Genomic DNA, 19,242 nt, shown 5'->3' with positions numbered 1-19,242 from the left:
AGGCCCATCACATCATGTGAGAGCTGGGTGAACGGAAAGCCCAAAAGAGTAGCTGGCTGGACTGTGGTCAAGCAGCCAGATGGTGGCAGAGGCAGCAGGAAGCCAGCTTGCCAAGTAGCTGGGGCTCTTTGAAACATAAGTACTTGGCTATGACGTACTATTTAACCTTTTATTTTCTTTCTCTTCTGTACTGAATATCTTCACCTTTGTGTTGAATCAAGCTTGTTGAGAGTAGAAATATATCTCTGTTCCTCTACGATTCAGTCGTGTACCTAGACTGGGACCATCGGCTGTGGGCTTGTCATGTGAAAGGAGGTTCCTGGTCTGTTTAGCAGATTAACTGATGACCTATCGCACGACTGCAAATATTTTTATTTTCGATTTCTCGAATTCCTTCTCTAATCTGCAATAAGTCATTCTATGTAATTTTTAAAACTAACTCAGCTTTGGTGAATAGGCTTGACAAATAGCAAGGAAGACAGGCTTGGGGTCTCCCCCACACAGCCAGGCAATGGCTCTTGCTTTCCTTCAAGGAGGGAGAGATGAGCCTCAGCCTCTTTGCTAATGATTCCTTGAAGAATTTTCAGGCTTCTTCCAACTTTCTCCATCCGTTCACCCATCCACTGTTTATCCAATTCCAGAGATTGGAGGAAGCTCATGAATTTATTTGTAATGCTGCAGATAATGGCACTGTAAGATGGGTGTAACTGTAACCGTTTCACAGATTAAAAAATGGAGACTCCGAGTGACCACCCAACTTCTCCAAGATGGATCGCCAGCTGATGAGTGGCAGCATGGCGGGATGAAGACAACAGTTGTCCTGACACCAAAACTGGCACTTCTCTCACTGCTAGGAATTGTTTCTACTTTCCATGTAGGAGGGCGACCATGACCGCGGTTCTAGCTCTGTCCCTCTTTATGGGGAAGAGGTTTGTACCTTTCAAGCTAAGAATGATGAACACATTTTAACAATTTCTGTCCAGATCCAGCAAATCTAATCTCATGCCCAGACCCCTCCAAATACTAGCATTGCAAAAGAGGGAAAGGAAAAAAAAGACCTTTTCTGGGCCTAATAGAGGTCAATACAGTTGGGTGCAAAGCAGCTTTTCTAGTTCCACCTCTGCCACGCTCTTCTATACAATCTATGTTTCAAAGACCTGCCGTTCTCTAAACACACCTCTCCCTTGAATTCCTCCTGTCACTGCATGTGCTGGCTTTTAGAACGCTTCCAGAGAACACCTTCTCACCCTACAATCCCCAGCTCAAACATCACGCTCTCTGTGAAGCATTGCCCAACCAAGAATGAGCTGTTCAGGGAGCCCCCAGCCCCAAGCTTTCCCTGTGTGACTTGGACGAAAGCTCCAGGAAGACCTTCATGACTAAATAAATACTTTTTTGCTCTTTCCTCCCAGTCCACCATTGGGCCCAATTACTTTAACCCTTTGGTTGCTACTCAAATGCGAACAACCTATGGGAGTGATTTAGGGTTTAGTAAGTTGTTTCTAAGATTACCTAAAAGTTACTCAAATAAACATGTACAAGGTTTTTGACACTCCCCTCCCCAATCACCAATCCATCGACCAATAAACAACCGAAACGCTCAAAATAGTTTAGGTAGTTTACTTTGCATAGTCAGGCAGAAATTTAAAACATTAATGAATGTAGTTAAGAGAGAAAAAAAAATGTAGTTAGTTCTTTGCAGTTGCATGAATCTTGATGTTCCCCTACCTTATTGGAGTCCTGGATTATCTTCACATTGTCCGCTCCGAATTTATCTGCGTAGAGCTTGAGCAGTCTTTGGGAAATCTCGGAGAGACCTGTCAGCTTAGGCTCTTTATAAATATACTCTTTACCTTCTTCTTCTTCAAAAAAACCCTATGAAAGACATACAGCAAACCGCCAAGTTTATTAGAGAACTCCAACCGCAAATAAGGAGCAAAACAAAAACATTTACTTAAATATTATAGCCAGTATTTGGGTTGTCATCCAAGCCATAGATTAGCACCCTATAAAATTCAAATTCAGAGAAAAATCGAGTGAAGGAAACAAAGTATCATGTTAGAATCAGTCATTAGTGTAAATACTGCCTAGTCAGGCCAAAGAGCCTCACGAAGCAAATTACACGTATTTTTCTCTATTAGAAGAAATCATTGGTAATACCTGCTTGCATATATTTTAGGGGAAGAATGCCCTCATGTGGTAGCCTGGTGTAGAACACAAAGTCTGGAGTACTTTTTGGTATTTTTCAACGGTATTTTTCAAAGAGCAGTATCATTTTTAAGAAAGTCTTGGAAACCAGGATAGGAAATATTAATGCTATAGGGCAGATAAAGGTATCTAAATGGGTTGATATGCCTCCCACATCATCTTAGATGAAAAGCCATAACAGAAATTACATGTGCTATGCTCGCAAGTACTGTTATTTTTAATATTTCATCAGGAGTCTGATGCAACTTGGCTATGTGCAATTTTGTCCTTCAATTTACTTTACTAATAGATCCCTTACGTTCTTGAAAAGCTAGACCTTATGAGTGAAAGTAGTAAAGTAACCATGTTATCGTTTTTATGTCATAGGAGCAAGTAGGTTTTAACCTCTGTTAATTTATTTACCTTGTTTGAAACAGGGGGAAGGGAAGATTCCATTGCGGATAATTGAGGCAATCTTTATAATTCCTTCTCACTGAAGAGACACAGAGGCATTTTTCCTTTGGAATAAATGTGACCTCAGAATATTGGAGTAAGTTTGCAGTTTAAGAACCCAAGTGTCTCTGGTATCTTCTGACTGCAGAGTTTACCTTAAGGAAATGACTTCTGAGGGCTGAGTAAAGATACTGAAGGTCATAAAAAAATCTTACCTATACATTTTAAAAAATTATTTTTGGCTATTTAAAAACTACTCATTATGTGTAAAAAACCATGGGTAAAATGTTCCAATGCTGTTTTTTTTCATGGCTAATGTGAGGCAATCTAAGAATAATGATCACAGCTCACATCTGTATGGTTCTTTATACTTGTAAAGCACTTTCATCCATGTAAGTCTGCCCATCATGAACAGTATACTTTGTATCATAATTGGGCTATAACTGAAGGCAAGGAATAAGGCACATTCACCAGCACAGTTCTTGTTCAGCAGGTAATTGCTTGTTTCCTTGTGTTTCCCTAATTGACTTTGGGCTTTTTTAAGGCAGGAAAGTATCTTGTTCAGCACTGCATGTCCAGTATTTAACGTAGTGCCTGGTCTCTAGAGAGACATCACTGTACACTAGTTGAATGAATAAACAGATGAATAAGATAGCTCTCAGAGGGCTACATCTTAAAAGGATATATTTGTACCAAATATAACTGGAAAAGATTCCATTGCTTTTAATACAGATGTTTTTATTGAACAAATTTCTTTGAGAAATGTTCAAGACCAACACAGTTGATTATGAGTACCTTGACTCCAGACTGCTAAAACAGTGATGTGTGATGCTAAAAGCATGAAAAGTCTCTCCTTATCATTCTTCTAGACTTCGTAGGGGTAGTGAGGTCTGGCCCTATCCCCACATGACTTCCAGCCTGCTAGGTTTTTTCTGTTGCTGTCTTTATGGAGTTTTGTCTGATTCAAGGTCAGAGGTTAGTGGCTCAGATTGACAGACTGACACAAAAGAGAACTAAGACTTCTGAGGCCATCAACCAGAATCCCCACAGGGCAATAGCTGAAGCAACATTTACAACTTCCATTTCAACGAGAAAAATGTCTCCAAGTTCCAGGAAAAGATTTTCTCATCATGGTGTGAAAACTAGCACAAAGATACTTTCACTGTGAAAATTTTCCCCTAACAAATTTCTGAATCCAGAGTTAGCAGAAAAGGAGTGGTGAGAGCAGTATTTTATTGTTGTTACTATGACCCTTGTGGCCTTGATCATGACCTGTGACTCCTTTCATCCTTACTCCTTGGTCTGGAGGATGGGAAATAGTACAGACTTAGACTTAGGAGACCCTAAGGACAGTGTCCGGGACACAAAAGGCCATTGGTGAGTGTTAGCTATAATGAGGAGAATGGTAGTGATGACAATGATAAAGGAAAAAACTGTCAGCAAAGCAATCTGAGTTCTGGCTAATATGCAGGGAAACAGCTAAACTGAGTTTTGAGTGCTTAAAAATACATACCTTTGGGTTCTCTTACTTGGGCACTACACTTTTCCTTATTGTAAAAGGACTATTGATGATTATTTTGATATTTTGGTAAGTGATTGATCAGAAAGAATCGTGATTAGAATTAATCAATTTATTTACAGCACATGGAGCTATAAACCTATTGAGACTATTTTATAAAATGAATAGAAAGGAGCGGGTGTAGCAGAATATAGCACTTAATCCCTTACAGGGACTGTGTAAGAGCTTTTGGAGCCAGAGAAATGGAGTCTCTGAAAATGGCCGGGATGCGAGCTTATCTCTTACCCAGGGAAGTCAAAGCAAAGCCCAGTGAGGCACAGGACACTATCTTAAGGAAGTTTAATGCTCTGTCCGTGAAATAATTGAGTTATAAATAGGGACACAAGGTGATGAAAACCTAGGGGCAGTCTCTCTTTTGCTTTTGCCCCAAAGTGATGAGAAGACTGCATTTCAAGGCAACAGGAAATATGACTTCCGCATTTTCCATAGTTCTATTTTTTAAAATGTCATTTTACCAGGCAACAAACGCCCTGATCTGCCATGGTTACGAAACAGCACGTATCCTAGTTAAACAAGGACTTTGAGTCAGTAGGTAACATGCATGGATTATGAAACTTTTAGGCAACAGATGATGATAAAAATGTACTTCAATAAACCGAAAACGAAAATTATTGACTCCTTCTTAGATGTTTTTGCAGGTACTTCAGAATCTTGAAATAGCTCTGGATCATTATTGGGATGTCAAATATAAGTGCCCCTGCTTTTATATTCCACTGATTCAAGGTTCACAAAGGAATGCATGCAAAGAGGAATCTAGTGTATAAAAGATGGGTCAGAAAATCACAATAAGCTAAATGTTAGGAAAAGAAAAACTTCACAGATGCAGAGAGAAATGGTTTCATACAAACATGAACCCAAATATGAACCCAATTATTAGTGTGTATATATATATCTATCTATCTCAGTGACTTTCATCTAGGAGGGGAGCCAGAAGGGTGTATCACACCCCAACAAGGAGATGATGGCTGTACACAGTACACAGGCACCTTTCCTCCTACCCCCAATCCCTTTTCTATCAAGATTCTGAGGTGCATCTATACCCATGTAAGCATGATTGAGAATCATGGAATTTACATCCTTTGATGAACAGAATAAAATTCCCCCAGGCTTTTCACTCAATTCATTCCAGGGCCATCTGATGTTTTAAGTTATTCAATGAGCATTCACTTGCTTGCTTTCATGCTAAATACCAGAGCCTAAGGATTTCATTGATTACAGTTGATGTTTGATCACTACTGGGGTTCATTACTCTGGAAATGAATACTTCAGGGACACTTGAAGGGGTGTTTTATATAGGCTGCTCTGTGTAAAATTTCCATAGTCAATGATGCCAGGTGTTGCATTAGAAAATCCATGCTATGCAAGACTTGCGTTTTTATTAAAGTTCTCGCCACAAAAGAACAGTTTTCAACTTGTTTTCCAGGGTCTGGCTCATTGCAGACATAATATTAACTACTCTAGTCAGTACTATAAAGTGAAAGTACTAGCCCACGGGGGACACTAAAATATTTACACAAAGGCCTTTGTGGAGGCAAAGAGCCGACTGCATGTTATATTCCCACAATCTTCGGAATATGATTGTGAGACATCAATTTGGATTAATAGGTGAATTTTACAAGGACATAAGGTACCATCGTAAAAAAAAATCATTTCTGACCATGGAGGTTATGCTAATGAAATAGTCAAGATTTTCTCAGAAACCTTCATTCTGCACACATTTGGGGGGATGTGCAAATCTATTTGCTATTTCTTTATCATCAAATATAAAGTGATGTGCGCCGTCTGCTCCCATTGAATACAGCAGTTCACCCTCTCCGTTTGGTGTCTTGGGACAGGTAGTTGAATATCATTTGAACAATGATGACAGGCTCTAAATGACTGTTTATCAGAATGACCTCCATTAGTTCTCCTTGTTCAAAGGCAGCTGGGGCTTGAGTTTACAGAGTACCATGCTTAGGCATGTCCTCAGGTCTGCAGATTTAACAAGGCACTTTGCCTTTTAAGGTCAGGTTGGACTTTTAAATAAAAGACAATTGAGAATACTGGCAGCATTAAAAACAAAAAGTCAGGTGCACAGTCAGCACACTTTATTGAGGAATCTGCAAAAAGAACAAAGTTAGGACATTTGAAAGTAGCTCTCCCCCATCCTTCCCCATTGCCCACCACCTCCCCCATTCTATTTAATAGAGGGGTTTCCAAGTATTCTTTTAGTAGGTGAGTTAAGGACACGTGACCCCAAATTTACAAATGAAGGTAGAAAATACTGATATAGTATGGATGGGGGAAAGGGATTTTAAAGAATTACAAAAAAGTATGTATTGGTCAGAGAAGCAGAGCTGACTGTGGACAATGTGTGGATATTGAAGGAATTTGCTTTTCCAGCTTACTCAGCAATAATTACATGGAACCACATGAAGTTGCCATCTTTGTAAGTAAAAAGAAAGGTTGATTATGGGCAATTTCATATGGTTCAGAATAACACAGAGAAAATTCTGTGTCACAGAGCTCTAGGTCTTGGCATGTTATTGCCCCTCAGCTCATCCTCTAAAATTCTTACACGGCTTCTTTTTGCATCTCAGGAGACTTAACGTGATTCACAGGGTAAAGGTTTAATTCACTGTTCATCATTTATGTTGGGAACTAATACCATCATTTTCGAGAATGCTCAGAGCTCACCACCAAACAGAGAGAGCCCTGTTTCTCCACGATACTCATTTGGAAAAGGGCAGGGTCCTTTCAGGACCCTGGGAAGGTGCCCACCAATGGCCACCATTATAACTTTTGAGATTTTGCCCACCATGCTCTTCTTAATCAGCTGCAACTCTGGTGGCCTGAACGGAGCAGGCAAATTCCAATACTGAGCCTGCTATCCATATATTTCAAATATGTGTGCCCATATTTATCTGTGTGTGTGTGTGTGAGTGTGTGTGTGTGTGTGTGTGTGTGTGTAGGTTTTCAGACTACATCGACCTTTGTGCAGAAAGATATTATATATGAAAAATAAAGGATACATTTTTGTAATTCAGATAAATGGAATAAACACAATTTAGTCCCAGAAATGCAGGATGACTCCAAAATGAATGGAAACAGGATTATCTCACCTATCTCAAACGTTCATTTGCACAAAAAAGTTAAGGTTCAGTAAAAACATAGGGAGGGAAGTGTGAGGCTTATTAGAGCATGCAAGTGGAGAGAGAGAGAACTTACCACAGCCTGGAACAATCAAGACCAAAAGAAGAAAAGAGTAAACATCTGCATTAAAATCTCATTGGAAAAGAGCATGATCGTTTCGTTTCCACCTGTTTAGCAACCAGTATCTTAGATGTTGGTTGGAGAAACCATCAGGTAGGCAATCTGCTTTTCATGACCAGACTCTTAATGGCAATTCATCACTTTTTCATTAGAAAGATCGCCTGAAGCGTTGTAAACTCAAATCTAGGTTTGCTGAACGTACGTCCTGTGAGCTACATCCATGCTGCTCAGTTAGCCTGTGGCCATTCCCAGGAAACCCTTGCCTTTCCCTTACAATCCCTCAGCTCCCACATTCCCTTCCTGATGAGGTGTTCTGCCATTATTCTTGCTAATGTTTCCCTGAGGTCAAGAGTCATTTATTTTCTGTTTATCGCTGATTTGCAAGATAGCATTTCCTTTTCTCTCTCCTCCTCTCCTGCAGATTCTCACATTTCTATCTCCCCCATATACACTATCACTTCAGATAGGTCAGATTCTTTTCCAGGGAACCCCCAAATGAGTAAATTTAGCTTCTTTTCGTAGACTGTCTCCACAGTCCTGATGCTCCTGTGCAGTGGGGGAAATCTGGGTTGGATTCATTTGTTTATGGTAAGTGGCTGCCCAGTGACATTTTCCTTTCCAGGGAGAGAGCAGCTGTCTTTATTAATTCAGACATTAGTTTTTAAGCTGCCTTTGGTGATTAGAGGACAATATATATTTTCCAAAAGACTTCAATATATATTTTCCAAAAGACTTAAGTGGGAAGTGATCTAGAATGACCATGCTGGACTTGACACGTTTGTTTGCAGCCTTAAAAGATTCTGAGGAGAACAAGAAGCCATGTGAAACTGTGCCTTACGTGAGGGGAGAAAAAAAAGGAAACGAGAGGGCTGAGGGTCATTACCACTGTGAAAATAGAAGAATGGACTGATTCTCCGTGAAAATAACAGTCTGAAATATGGCTGCTGAAATATACTAGTGTTATAAGCCTGCCTGGATGGTGTCTGGGTTTATCCCACCTAAAGCACTACTCAGAGACATTCCGAATTAATATCTAAGTGCGCTTTGCTTTTAAGACAATGCTATGGCTTGCTAATATTTTCAGTCTTGTTCATTGTTTATGCAGTAAGCTGAGAAAGATCACTTTGACATTATATTGACCTGCAATATAAGAAACAAAACAACCAGATTATGCTCTGCTTAGAAGCAGTGATGGTTTGAAAGCAGGAGAAAAGAAAATGCATGATTTTAAAGTCAAAAGTTCATGGCTTTGATATGGTAGAGCCCCTAGGAATTCTTTATTTCCTGGAATATTATGGATTTCATTGCCCAAAATATATTCATTTAAATCTCATTTTCAAATATGATGCAAACCTCTAATTAGACATTTTGGGGGGAACTGGAGGAGGAGGGTGTTGAGGAAGTACCCTCTTTCTCCAAGAAGTTCGAAATCACTGTTTTACCTCAATCTGTATTAAGACCCGTGGAGGTCTCCGCTCATTTTTTTCTTAATTTAGCATGTTCCTTTGGCCAAACATATAGACCCTCACACTCAGAGAAACACTCAAATATACCTAGACACATCCCCACCTCCACCTCCACCCCCTCAATCTGTTGGCACATGTAGTTAGATGTCTTGTAGAGAATGAAGAACATCAGTCAACCACTTAACAGAACTTAGAGGCCATGCTGCTTGTAGGAAACTTACCTGCCCATAAAATGCCACACGATAGTAGCGACCGAAGAGCCGCTTCTCTGAATTCACCACCTCTGCAACTTTCAGATACGACCGATGAATGTCGTAGTAGAGATCTGATAATTTCTGAAACCAGAAGTGAAGGGTTTCGTGAAGAGGATGCTGACATCAAAACTAGGGAGTTTCTACTTTTGGAAGTTGTAAGTAATTCTCCAATGTAATGAAGGATATTTGAACTAACTCCTGGGTTTAGAACACCTACTTTGAAGTCTCTCTGCTTCTCAAAGACCGCAATGATGGGTTTGTTGACATCAGCGATGAGCTCATATCTCTCAGACTTCCACAGGAACTCCACACACAGGTACAGCTGCTCCACCAGGATATTCTGCAATTCCGCAAACGGAAATGAGACTTTACACAGTGAAGATGGTGGCTCATCCCTGAAACTTGCTTTCAAATCTGTTGAAGGGTCAATTTTTTTCATAGTGGGATTTCTGCATTCCCTATCTTTGCAATTGGCAGTTACATCCATCCTGGGAGGGATGGTGGTGTCTTCTTGCAGTCTTCTCTTTCCTTATTAGTGCCTCAAACTTGCTAATTTAAATCTATAACAAGTATTCAGATCTGTCTGTTTTTTTTTTTCCATTCCTACAGTCACTGGCTTAGATCAAACCCCCGTTTCTTCATTCCCAGATCCCTGGAGTAGCCTTCAAGCTAATGTTTTCCCTCGCCAATTGGTCCTATTGGTCCTATGTGTTACTCCCCAGTAATCTTTGTTTCTAAAACATAAACCTGACCATGAGCTTGCCACTGCCCTAAACCTTTGGAGGCACTCCAGTGGCTATGAACTGCTGTCCAAACTCTCTAGCATGACATTGAAGGAGCTCGAGAATCAGGCACCAACCTCCTTTTCAGTGCCACTCTCTTTCAGCACCTTGGCATTGACTTTACACTTTGGCTACACCAGACTGTACCACACCATTCTTAGAATACAATTCCCACACTTTTGCCTTTGAAGTTGCTGCTGCTCCTATAAGAACCTTATTTTCTTATTTGACACCTTCAAGTCCCATCAAATGTCAAGACAGTGCAAAAGTCTGCAGAGTTTTTATTTATGCCCCATTCATCTGCATTCCAATCACTTTCATGTAAAAAATTGTTCCCCTTTTAATTGCAGCTATATATGACGCCTAGATTTATAGTTACTGGGTCTTAGACTGGTTACTCCCCACCCTGAAGGAAGTTTGTCTTTCACAAGATTCTAAACTCTTTAAGAGCTGGGATTATGCCTTATTATCTTTGTCTCCCCAAATACATTTGCTTTACTTATCTTTGTCTCAATGCCTCCCATATACTAGTAGTTTAATAAATGTTCAACAGAATCAAATTATATACTCTCTAAAGCAAGTGGATAATATTGCTGGAATGTTTTCAGTGTCTTTTAAGAAAAGATTTTAAACATTATTTGAAATAGTTCATATAAATACATAATTGCATTTACTATTTATTTTCAATGTACATTAAATTAGTGTACAGCCATATGTAAAATTTCATTAAAATCTACCCCAGATTTTTTTCTGTATCCTCTTTTAAGTCTATGTAATATTATGAATAAAAAATTAGCTTATGAGATATTTTATTTACTCGAGGAGGGGAGCTCTATTTTCTTCACCTGAATTATTGCTAAGTCATTCCAGGTAGAGAGCTTCTTTTGAAAAATAACCGTGGTTTGCATACCAGAAGGTTTTCTGCAGAAACTAGTGTGATTTTCTGCTCAAGTCTATTTGTTAATACATTTTCTAATGCATTAAATAAAGTTGTGACCAGCTCAACGAATTTTCAGCGTCCCTTACCACATTTACCAAAGGACTACAGACTTTATATTTTGTAGAAGAGCTGATCGTATATATTTGGCTCTATCTTAGAGAAGTAAAATTTAGTTTAAATTTTAATTGAAAATTATGCTTTATCAATGGAATCTGATATCTATTAATCTTAGTTTAATTTTAGCCTGCATTTTATTTTGCCTAAGTCATGTTATAGAATAACTTTATTTGATTTCTGAATAAGATTTTCTCCCCCCTATTTAGCTTAATGTTACAATTCAATGCATCTTTTCACTCAATTACTGTACACTCAATCATTTTGGTCTAACCTCATTGTATGGTGTGTCTTGCATTCCTGAATCTTCTTTCATTGCCCCTTCTTCTTTAATATTTGGTGTAATGCTCAGGAAAGCTGGCCAGCCCATAGAGAACATGCCTTGAGAGAACAAAGCAAAATGTATCATTATTTGAGACAAATCCTGCTTGGATTAGACAGTGCCTTTCTTCATGATGTGACATGTGGTGGTTATAAAGCTCACACACTCAACGAGACGGTTAGATTATGACTGTTGATAAATACTCTCTTCTAGGCAACCAATCTTCCCCTTTTTATAATTTTTTTTTATCATTTTCAGGTGACCTGTTTTCTATAACAAGCTGGCATGGGATTATGGACAGAGCACAGGCTTGCAGATTGATATAGCTCCAATGTTCTGGTTTAATTAACCTCTTGGAGTCTGTATCCCTCATTTGTTAAACCACAGACATTGATATCTATCTCAAAGGATGTTGAAAGGATTCAGAGTATTAGTATTTGAGAAAACACCTGGTATCATCAGTGCATTGTAAAGACAATACTCAATACTTACTAACTTTCACTCTTTTGCATTATCTAGAAAACTTCTCAAATTTTCTTAGCCTCTCGGCCACCAAGCTTAAAAAAGATCTGGCTCTGCGGATGCATATGAAAACAGTTGATAATGGGTAATGTGCTAAACAAGGGATCAGATCACAACGTTGGGGAGTATCAGAGGTTAAGAGCACAGTCTGGAGTGATAGACCAGCCCTCGAACTTCAGCCCCATCACAAGCTAACAAGGGAGTCTGCGGCAGGTTGCTTAACTTCCTTAGGTTTTCTCACCTGTAAACATGAGGTGATAACAGCGCCTAACTCAGACTCCTTATTGGCAACTAATGGAGATATGGCCAGTACACAGCTTGGTGCAGTGGCTGCCCAGGGGCAAGTGCTTTTTAAGTTACAGTTAATACTTTTATAGATATTTCCATTTTTAATAATCAGATCATTGGCTATGTAACTAACTTATCACCCCCAAACATGCTAGAAATGACGATAATAAAGATTGCAATTGAATCCTTGCATTAAAAATTCTACTTTCCTACTTCTTATTAATATTTTTCTTTGGTAATTAAACACATTAACTATATGAGCATTGACTGGAGCAGGAAAAGTCATGACATACTTCTGTGGGATGATGATGAATGTTAGTACAACTGAGGAAGTCATGTTTTCTGGAGTCACCTCAATTCACCTATACAGTCATCCCTCAGTATCCGCAAGGGATTGATTCCAGGACCTCCACAGATATCAGATATCAAATTCTACAAATGCTCAAGTTCTTTATATAAAATGGCATAGTACAATTGGTCCTCCACATCTATGGGTTCTCACTGATGGAGCGGCTGGTTGAATCTGCAGATCTGGAACCCCCGGATACGGAGGTTCGACTGCATTCTTATCATGTGTGCATTGTAGTGAGGAACAGTTTACTTCTTTGACTCAGAAACATCATACCTACAAGTACATTGAGGACTTCAAATATATGCCAATGAGCTTCAGATATGTGCCAATGAATACAAATATCTGCTAATGCATCATAAATAATCACCTTCCTTCATTCAAAGTTTACAAAACAAATACAGTTGACCCTTAAACAACATGGTTTGAACTACAGGAGTCCACTCACACGCAGATTTTTTTCAATAAGTATGCATGCAGCACTGCACAGTCTGTGTTTGGTCGAATCCGTGGATGTGGATACAGAGGGCCGACTGTAAAGTTACATGTGGGTTTTTCAACTGGCAGGGTCACCGCCCCTAACTGCCTCGTTGTCCAAGGCTCAACTGTATATATGTTTCTCAATGGGTATGTTATTCCAATATCACCACTGGTTTAAACGTATTTAGATTTTTTTGAATATTAAAGATTCACACAACATTTTGGGCTATAAGTTTCCACAACTTCTCAAACTGACACCTAGCTTTATCTGGTTTCTCCAATTTTGTTTCAGTTAGAATATAAAACAGTTTTTATAAAACTGTATGGGATCTGATTATGAAAAAAATTAGATGGGGAGGAAGGGCATGTTAAATACAACAATGATGGTTTTCATGACTTGCCTATAAAAATAAGGCTAAGTAGGAAGCGTGAAACTGAGCCAGAAGATCCCTGACTTTTATGGTGGACGTGAGTCATAAAGCCAGGTCTGGTCCCTTCTCCAGGGCCCTCTAACAAGTGAGCTCACTGTCTCAGAATTCAGTCTGGTCATTTGGTTCAAATATCTTATTTGCAAAATCCACTGAAACTCTTCAGGAAATAAATACATATTTAAAAGAATAAGGGACCAATTATGTTTCCAAAATATTGTAAATGAAGTCCTTTTCCCTTTTGTTTAGGTACTTTCATCTTAACATCTAAAGATCTGTTTCTGTTGTTCATACAGTGAGTTTTCCACTGCATTTTGAAAGTTAAGATAGTGATGTGAGATAGACCGCGGTTCATAAACTCTGGGTTTGAACAAACTTTGCAAGGTTATATTGACAGATTTTTTTAAACAAAGAGTAATTCTTTAGTTATTGTTAGAAAATCTCTATCAAATGTTAAAGATGGAATATTTTTAATTGAAGGAAAACCATACTGTAAATTATTATATCTTATAAACTGTGAGAATCAGTGTATGCTTTACAAAAAGGAAATGGAGCCTGTTGGTTATAAGTGTAGTCCTGTATATACACTATATTTATGTCTCTTTCTGCACTCCTTATTTTGAATAAACAGTTGTATTATATTTCAACAGCTGAATAGATTTCTCTTGCAATTTTAAACAATTCATCCATTTCAGAATAAAATCCTGAAGACAGACTACTATGCAAATTGGTAGTAAAACATGGCCATAATATTGGATAAGATGCGGTTCTGTTTGCTGAGCACTCGTTAGGTCTCTAAACTTCATACAAGTTTGGATGCATGGAATTTCTGAATGGTAGAAACTTCGGGTTTTTACGGAGTAAGTTATGTAGATCTGAGACAGTTTTTGCTTCTAGGAATACGTTTAAGAGTTTCGCTGGAACAAAACTGAAGCAGTGACTTGGTTTTCTCGGCACCATTCCCTGGGAATAAAGGAGCCCAGTTAGATCACTCACTTCCTCCACTGGGAGTTGTTAGTAATAGGTTGCTATCACGGGGGTGGATATCCTCCGGGAGCAAGGATGGTGTGCAAATCTTTTCCATTTTCCAGTAACCTATGGCAGTGCAAGATGAGGTTAGGACATTGTCACATGTTTATGTTAATTCAAGCTTATGTTAACCAATGAAGCATTCTCATTTGGAACTAAGAAGCGGACAAGTTAGCCTGGTTGTACATAAAATAAACATGATAATGGCATGGAAGAGAGAGTTAAAAGTACAGCATAATTAGAAATATCTGTGGAAATTAGCATTGCTTAATAAAACATCAAGATTAATAAAACTTAAAATTAATAAATAAATTTTAAGTTAGGTTTCAACATGTTGATTTCTGCACTTTCTCCCCTCACAATGTTGTCTTACCCCTTCTTTTTAGGTATTCCGCGATGAGGGCAGCTATATGAATGTAACACATAGCGGCCTGTAAGAAAAAAGAAAACAGTTTGAGAGGAAGATTTTACCATTTATCTAATACTGTAGATTTTACTGTCTATCTTATTAGGACTAATCCAAGGTGAGTCAGTATTCCAAGTCAGAATATGTAGAGAAATCCTTTTCATGGTAGAACTGGAAATAAGAATCAATTAGATTTCCAAAAAGTTCACCATCAAGAATAAAATGTCTATTTGGGAATTTTTTTGGTTTGTTTTTCTTGATGTAGTTTTCAGGTGGGTGAATGAGCTGGCCTGAATCCCATAGAATTATCTTCTTTCCTTAATATCTATGTCTCCCCTCTCTCTCTAAATAGCACCTGGATATAAACTGGAAGTAAAAATAAGCCGTCTTCTTATATTTTTCTACTTCCAGTAATGTCCCCCTTAGAATTTCTATTACCTTTAAAATGGTAGCCGCACAAGGTGGCACTTGATAAAATAGTGTGACCTAATGTATCACGTGTGCTTTCCTCAGCCAGATTATTTGAGCGACATTTTTTTGTTCTGTAAAATCTCCTGCAAAGCCCTCGAACACTGCTGAACACAGAGTAGACCCTGACCTGCTGAAGAGTTCAGATGACTTCAACTTTGCCTTTTGAAGTTTTATGGAGAAACTCCTCCATTTTCAGGGCAGTCCAAGGGAACTGGAGCTGCTCATTTTTGTCCTCACCAAACTGCTACCAAGTGAGGCCTCTGGTCAGATCTACTTCCATCCCAGAGTCCTTCACATGTATTTAGAAGGACTTCAGTTTTCCTACACAAATTCATCTCTTCCCAAAGAGGGCACAATCCTGGGAATACAGTAAAGCAGAACTTCCCCACTTGGTGTCCGGAAGCCACTTGGGCGCTGTGAATTGCTGCACATAAATCCTCCCAGTGTTTAAACAGACATTAAAAAGTTACCTATTGTGATACACCATATTAACAAATTGATGGAGAAAAACCATACGATCATCTCAACAGATGCAGAGAAAGCTTTTGCCAAAATTCAACACCCATTTATGATAAAAAACCCTCCAGAAAGTAGGCATAGAGGGAACTTACCTCAACATAATAAAGGCCATATATGACAAACCCACAGCCAACATTGTCCTCAAGGGGGAAAAACTGAAAGCATTTCCACTAAGATCAGAAACAAGACAAGGTTGCCCACTCTTACTACTATTATTCAACATAGTTTTGGAATTTTTAGCCACAGCAATCAGAGAAGAAAAGGAAATAAAAGGAATCCAAATCGGAAAAGAAGAAGTAAAGCTGTCACTGTTTGCAGATGACATGATACTATACATAGAGAATCCTAAAGATGCTACCAGAAAACTACTAGAGCTTATCAATGAATTTGGTAAAGTATCAGGATACAAAATTAATGCACAGAAATCTCTTGCATTCCTATACACTAATGATGAAAAATCTGAAAGTGAAATTGAGAAAATACTCCCATTAACCACTGCAACCAAAAGAATAAAATATCAAGGAATAAACCTACCTAAGGAGACAAAAGACCTGTATGCAGAAAATTATAAGACACTGATGAAAGAAATTAAAGGTGATACAAATAGATGGAGAGATATACCATGTTCTTGGATTGGAAGAATCAACATTGTGAAAATGAGTATACAACCCAAAGCAATCTACAGACTCAATGCAATTCCTATCAAACTACCGCTGGCATTTTTCACAGAACTAGAACAAAAAATTTCACAATTTGTATGGAAACACAAAAGACCCTGAATAGCCAAAGCAATCTTGAGAAAGAAAAACGGAGCTTGAGGAATCAGGCTCCTGGACTTCAGACTATACTACAAAGCTATAGTCATCAAGACAATATGGTACTGGCACAAAAACAGAAATATAGATCAATGGAACAGGATACAAAGCCCAGAGAAAAACCCACACACATATGGTCACCTTATCTTTGATAAAGGAGGCAAGAATATACACTGGAGAAAAGACAGCCTCTTCAATAAGTGGTGCTGGGAAAACTGGACAGCTTCATGTAAAAGAATGAAATTAGAACACTCCCTAACACCATACACAAAAATAAACTCAAAATGGATTAAAGACCTAAATGTAAGGCCAGACACTATCAAACTCTTAGAGGAAAACATAGGTAGAACACTCTATGACATAAATCACAGCAAGATCCTTTTTGATCCACTTACTAGAGAAATGGAAATAAAAACAAAAATAAACAAATGGGACCTAAGGAAACTTAAAAACTTCTGCACAGCAAAGGAAACCATAAACAAGATGAAAAGACAACCCTCAGAATGGGAGAAAATATTTGCAAATGAAGCAACTGACAAAGGATTAATCTCCAAAATTTACAAGCATCTCATGCAGCTCAACATCTAAAAAACAAACAACCCAATCCCAAATGGGCAGAAGACCTAAATAGACATTTCTCCAAAGAAGATATACAGATTGCCAACAAACACATGAAAGAATGCTCAACATCATTAATCATTAGAGAAATGCAAATCAAAATTACAATGAGATATCATCTCACATTGGTCAGAATGGCCACCATCAAAAAATCTACAAACAGTAAATGTTGGAGAGGGTGTGGAGGAAAGGGAACCCTCTTGCACTGTTGGTGGGAATGTAAATTGATACAGCCACTATGGAGAACAGTATGGAGGTTCCTTAAAAAACTAAAAATAGAACTACCATACGACCCAGCAATCCCACTACTGGGCATATACCCTCAGAAAACTGTAATTCAAAAAGAGTCGTGTACCACAATGTTCATTGTAGCTCTATTTACAATAGCCAGGACATGGAAGCAACCTAAGTGTCCATCAACAGATGAATGGATAAAGAAGATATGGCACATATATACAATGGACTATTAGCCATAAAAAGAAATGAAATTGAGTTATTTGTAGTGAGGTGGAGGGACCTAGAGTCTGTCATACAGAGTGAAATAAGTCAGAAAGAGAAAAACAAAAACCGTATACTAACACATATATATGGAATCTAAAAAACAAACAAAAAATTGGTCATGAAGAACCTAGGGGCAAGATGGGAATAAAGAGGCAGACCTACTAGAGAATGGACTTGAGGATATGGGGAGGGGGAAGGATAAGATGGGACAAAGTGAGAGAGTGGCATGGACATATATACACTACCAAATGTAGAATAGATAGTAGGAAGCGGCCGCATAGCACAGGGAGATCAGCTCTGTGCTTTGTGACCACCTAGAAAGGTGGGATAGGGAGGGTGGGAGGGAGGGAGATGCAAGACGGAAGAGATATGGGGATATATGTATATGTATAACTGATTCACTTTGTTATAAAGCAGAAACTAACACACCATTATAAAGTAGTTATACTCCCATAAAGATGTTAAAAAAGATAAAAAGTTACCTATTGATTTATAACCATCACACAGTGGTCTCTTCTCATATGGCTCTTAGGGGTGTTAACCTTTCCAACGCTAGTTCAGGCTAGCTGCACAGGAGGACAGATTACCCCAACCTGAGTTGACTCACCTCAATGGTGAGTTTCCCCATTCAACTCCAATTCCAGGAAAGAAGTTTTAACACACAGAACACCAACTTATATAACTCAATTTCCAGACACCCTTCTAACCATCCTCCTTAGCCTCAGGCTTTTAGCATTTGGTCTCCATTACACATCCTACAATGACAGCTGGCCCCCAAGACACTGGCTTGTATTTGATATTATTTACATGGAGTTAGGCATCCTTGAATCCTACATGCAAATGTAATGCACATAACATATAATTAGGTCATATCAACTTTAGTGGGGAAATATGATAACTTTTTATACTCCTGTTGTAAATGATAACCCAATCATCCTGATCAAGAGGACACCTAATGAAGAATGACTGAGTCTTTGCTCATCACCTCGGATAAGTCTCCGTTTCTCGCATGAATTTTGGCCATGCTTTCCAGCCAGGTCCTCCGTAGCTCGGGAGTGCTTGCGTAGGAGTTTGCCAGGCTATACTGGAGATCCACCAGCATCTCGGGATCCTTCTCATGCTCCTTCATCTGAGCCGTGGCCATTAAAACAGTCCTTATACGTTTAGTCAGATCTTTCACCTCTGCTGGGAAATTGCTGTTCTTTGGAAAATAGAGAGCCTGGGTCATTATCTGTTTAGAACTCACAAATTAACTCACTTCAAGTTATGCTTTTAGCTATGGCTTGGCATCACAGTCTAGTGCATTCTAAATATTGTTCACAAATATGTATATTCTTTATGGACAAATTCTATGTATTGTGATTGTGGCTGTACACATTTGAAGATGAATTGTAGTGGACTCCATTTTGTCTCCTAGCCTACATTCTTCTAGTAATAGCATCCCGACATCCTCTAGCATCCTCTCTG

General features: G+C 38.7%; 1 protein-coding gene across 14 annotated transcripts in view; it reads right to left on the bottom strand.

Moving 5' to 3' along the window:
• Positions 1 to 19,242, bottom strand: part of DOCK10 (dedicator of cytokinesis 10) — a 278,971-nt gene that overhangs the window by 9,468 nt on the left and 250,261 nt on the right. For 11 of the 14 annotated variants that reach the window (XM_067740390.1, XM_067740391.1, XM_067740385.1 and 8 more), the window contains exons 45-51: positions 18,761 to 18,976; positions 14,819 to 14,876; positions 14,413 to 14,511; positions 11,302 to 11,408; positions 9,409 to 9,531; positions 9,159 to 9,272; positions 1,729 to 1,875 (exon numbers count right to left, since the gene is read on the bottom strand). In XM_067740390.1, coding sequence (XP_067596491.1) covers positions 1,729 to 1,875; positions 9,159 to 9,272; positions 9,409 to 9,531; positions 11,302 to 11,408; positions 14,413 to 14,511; positions 14,819 to 14,876; positions 18,761 to 18,976 — 864 coding nt within the window. The remainder of the gene's footprint in view (positions 1 to 1,728; positions 1,876 to 9,158; positions 9,273 to 9,408; positions 9,532 to 11,301; positions 11,409 to 14,412; positions 14,512 to 14,818; positions 14,877 to 18,760; positions 18,977 to 19,242) is intronic. The other 3 variants (XM_067740395.1, XM_067740397.1, XM_067740396.1) reach the window with 1 other exon arrangement.

Source organism: Pseudorca crassidens, chromosome 6 (assembly GCF_039906515.1).
Source record: "Pseudorca crassidens isolate mPseCra1 chromosome 6, mPseCra1.hap1, whole genome shotgun sequence".
In the NCBI taxonomy this organism is placed as follows: domain Eukaryota; kingdom Metazoa; phylum Chordata; class Mammalia; order Artiodactyla; family Delphinidae; genus Pseudorca; species Pseudorca crassidens.
Note: the sequence above shows the minus strand (reverse complement) of the source record. Positions and strands in the feature narration are given on the sequence as shown.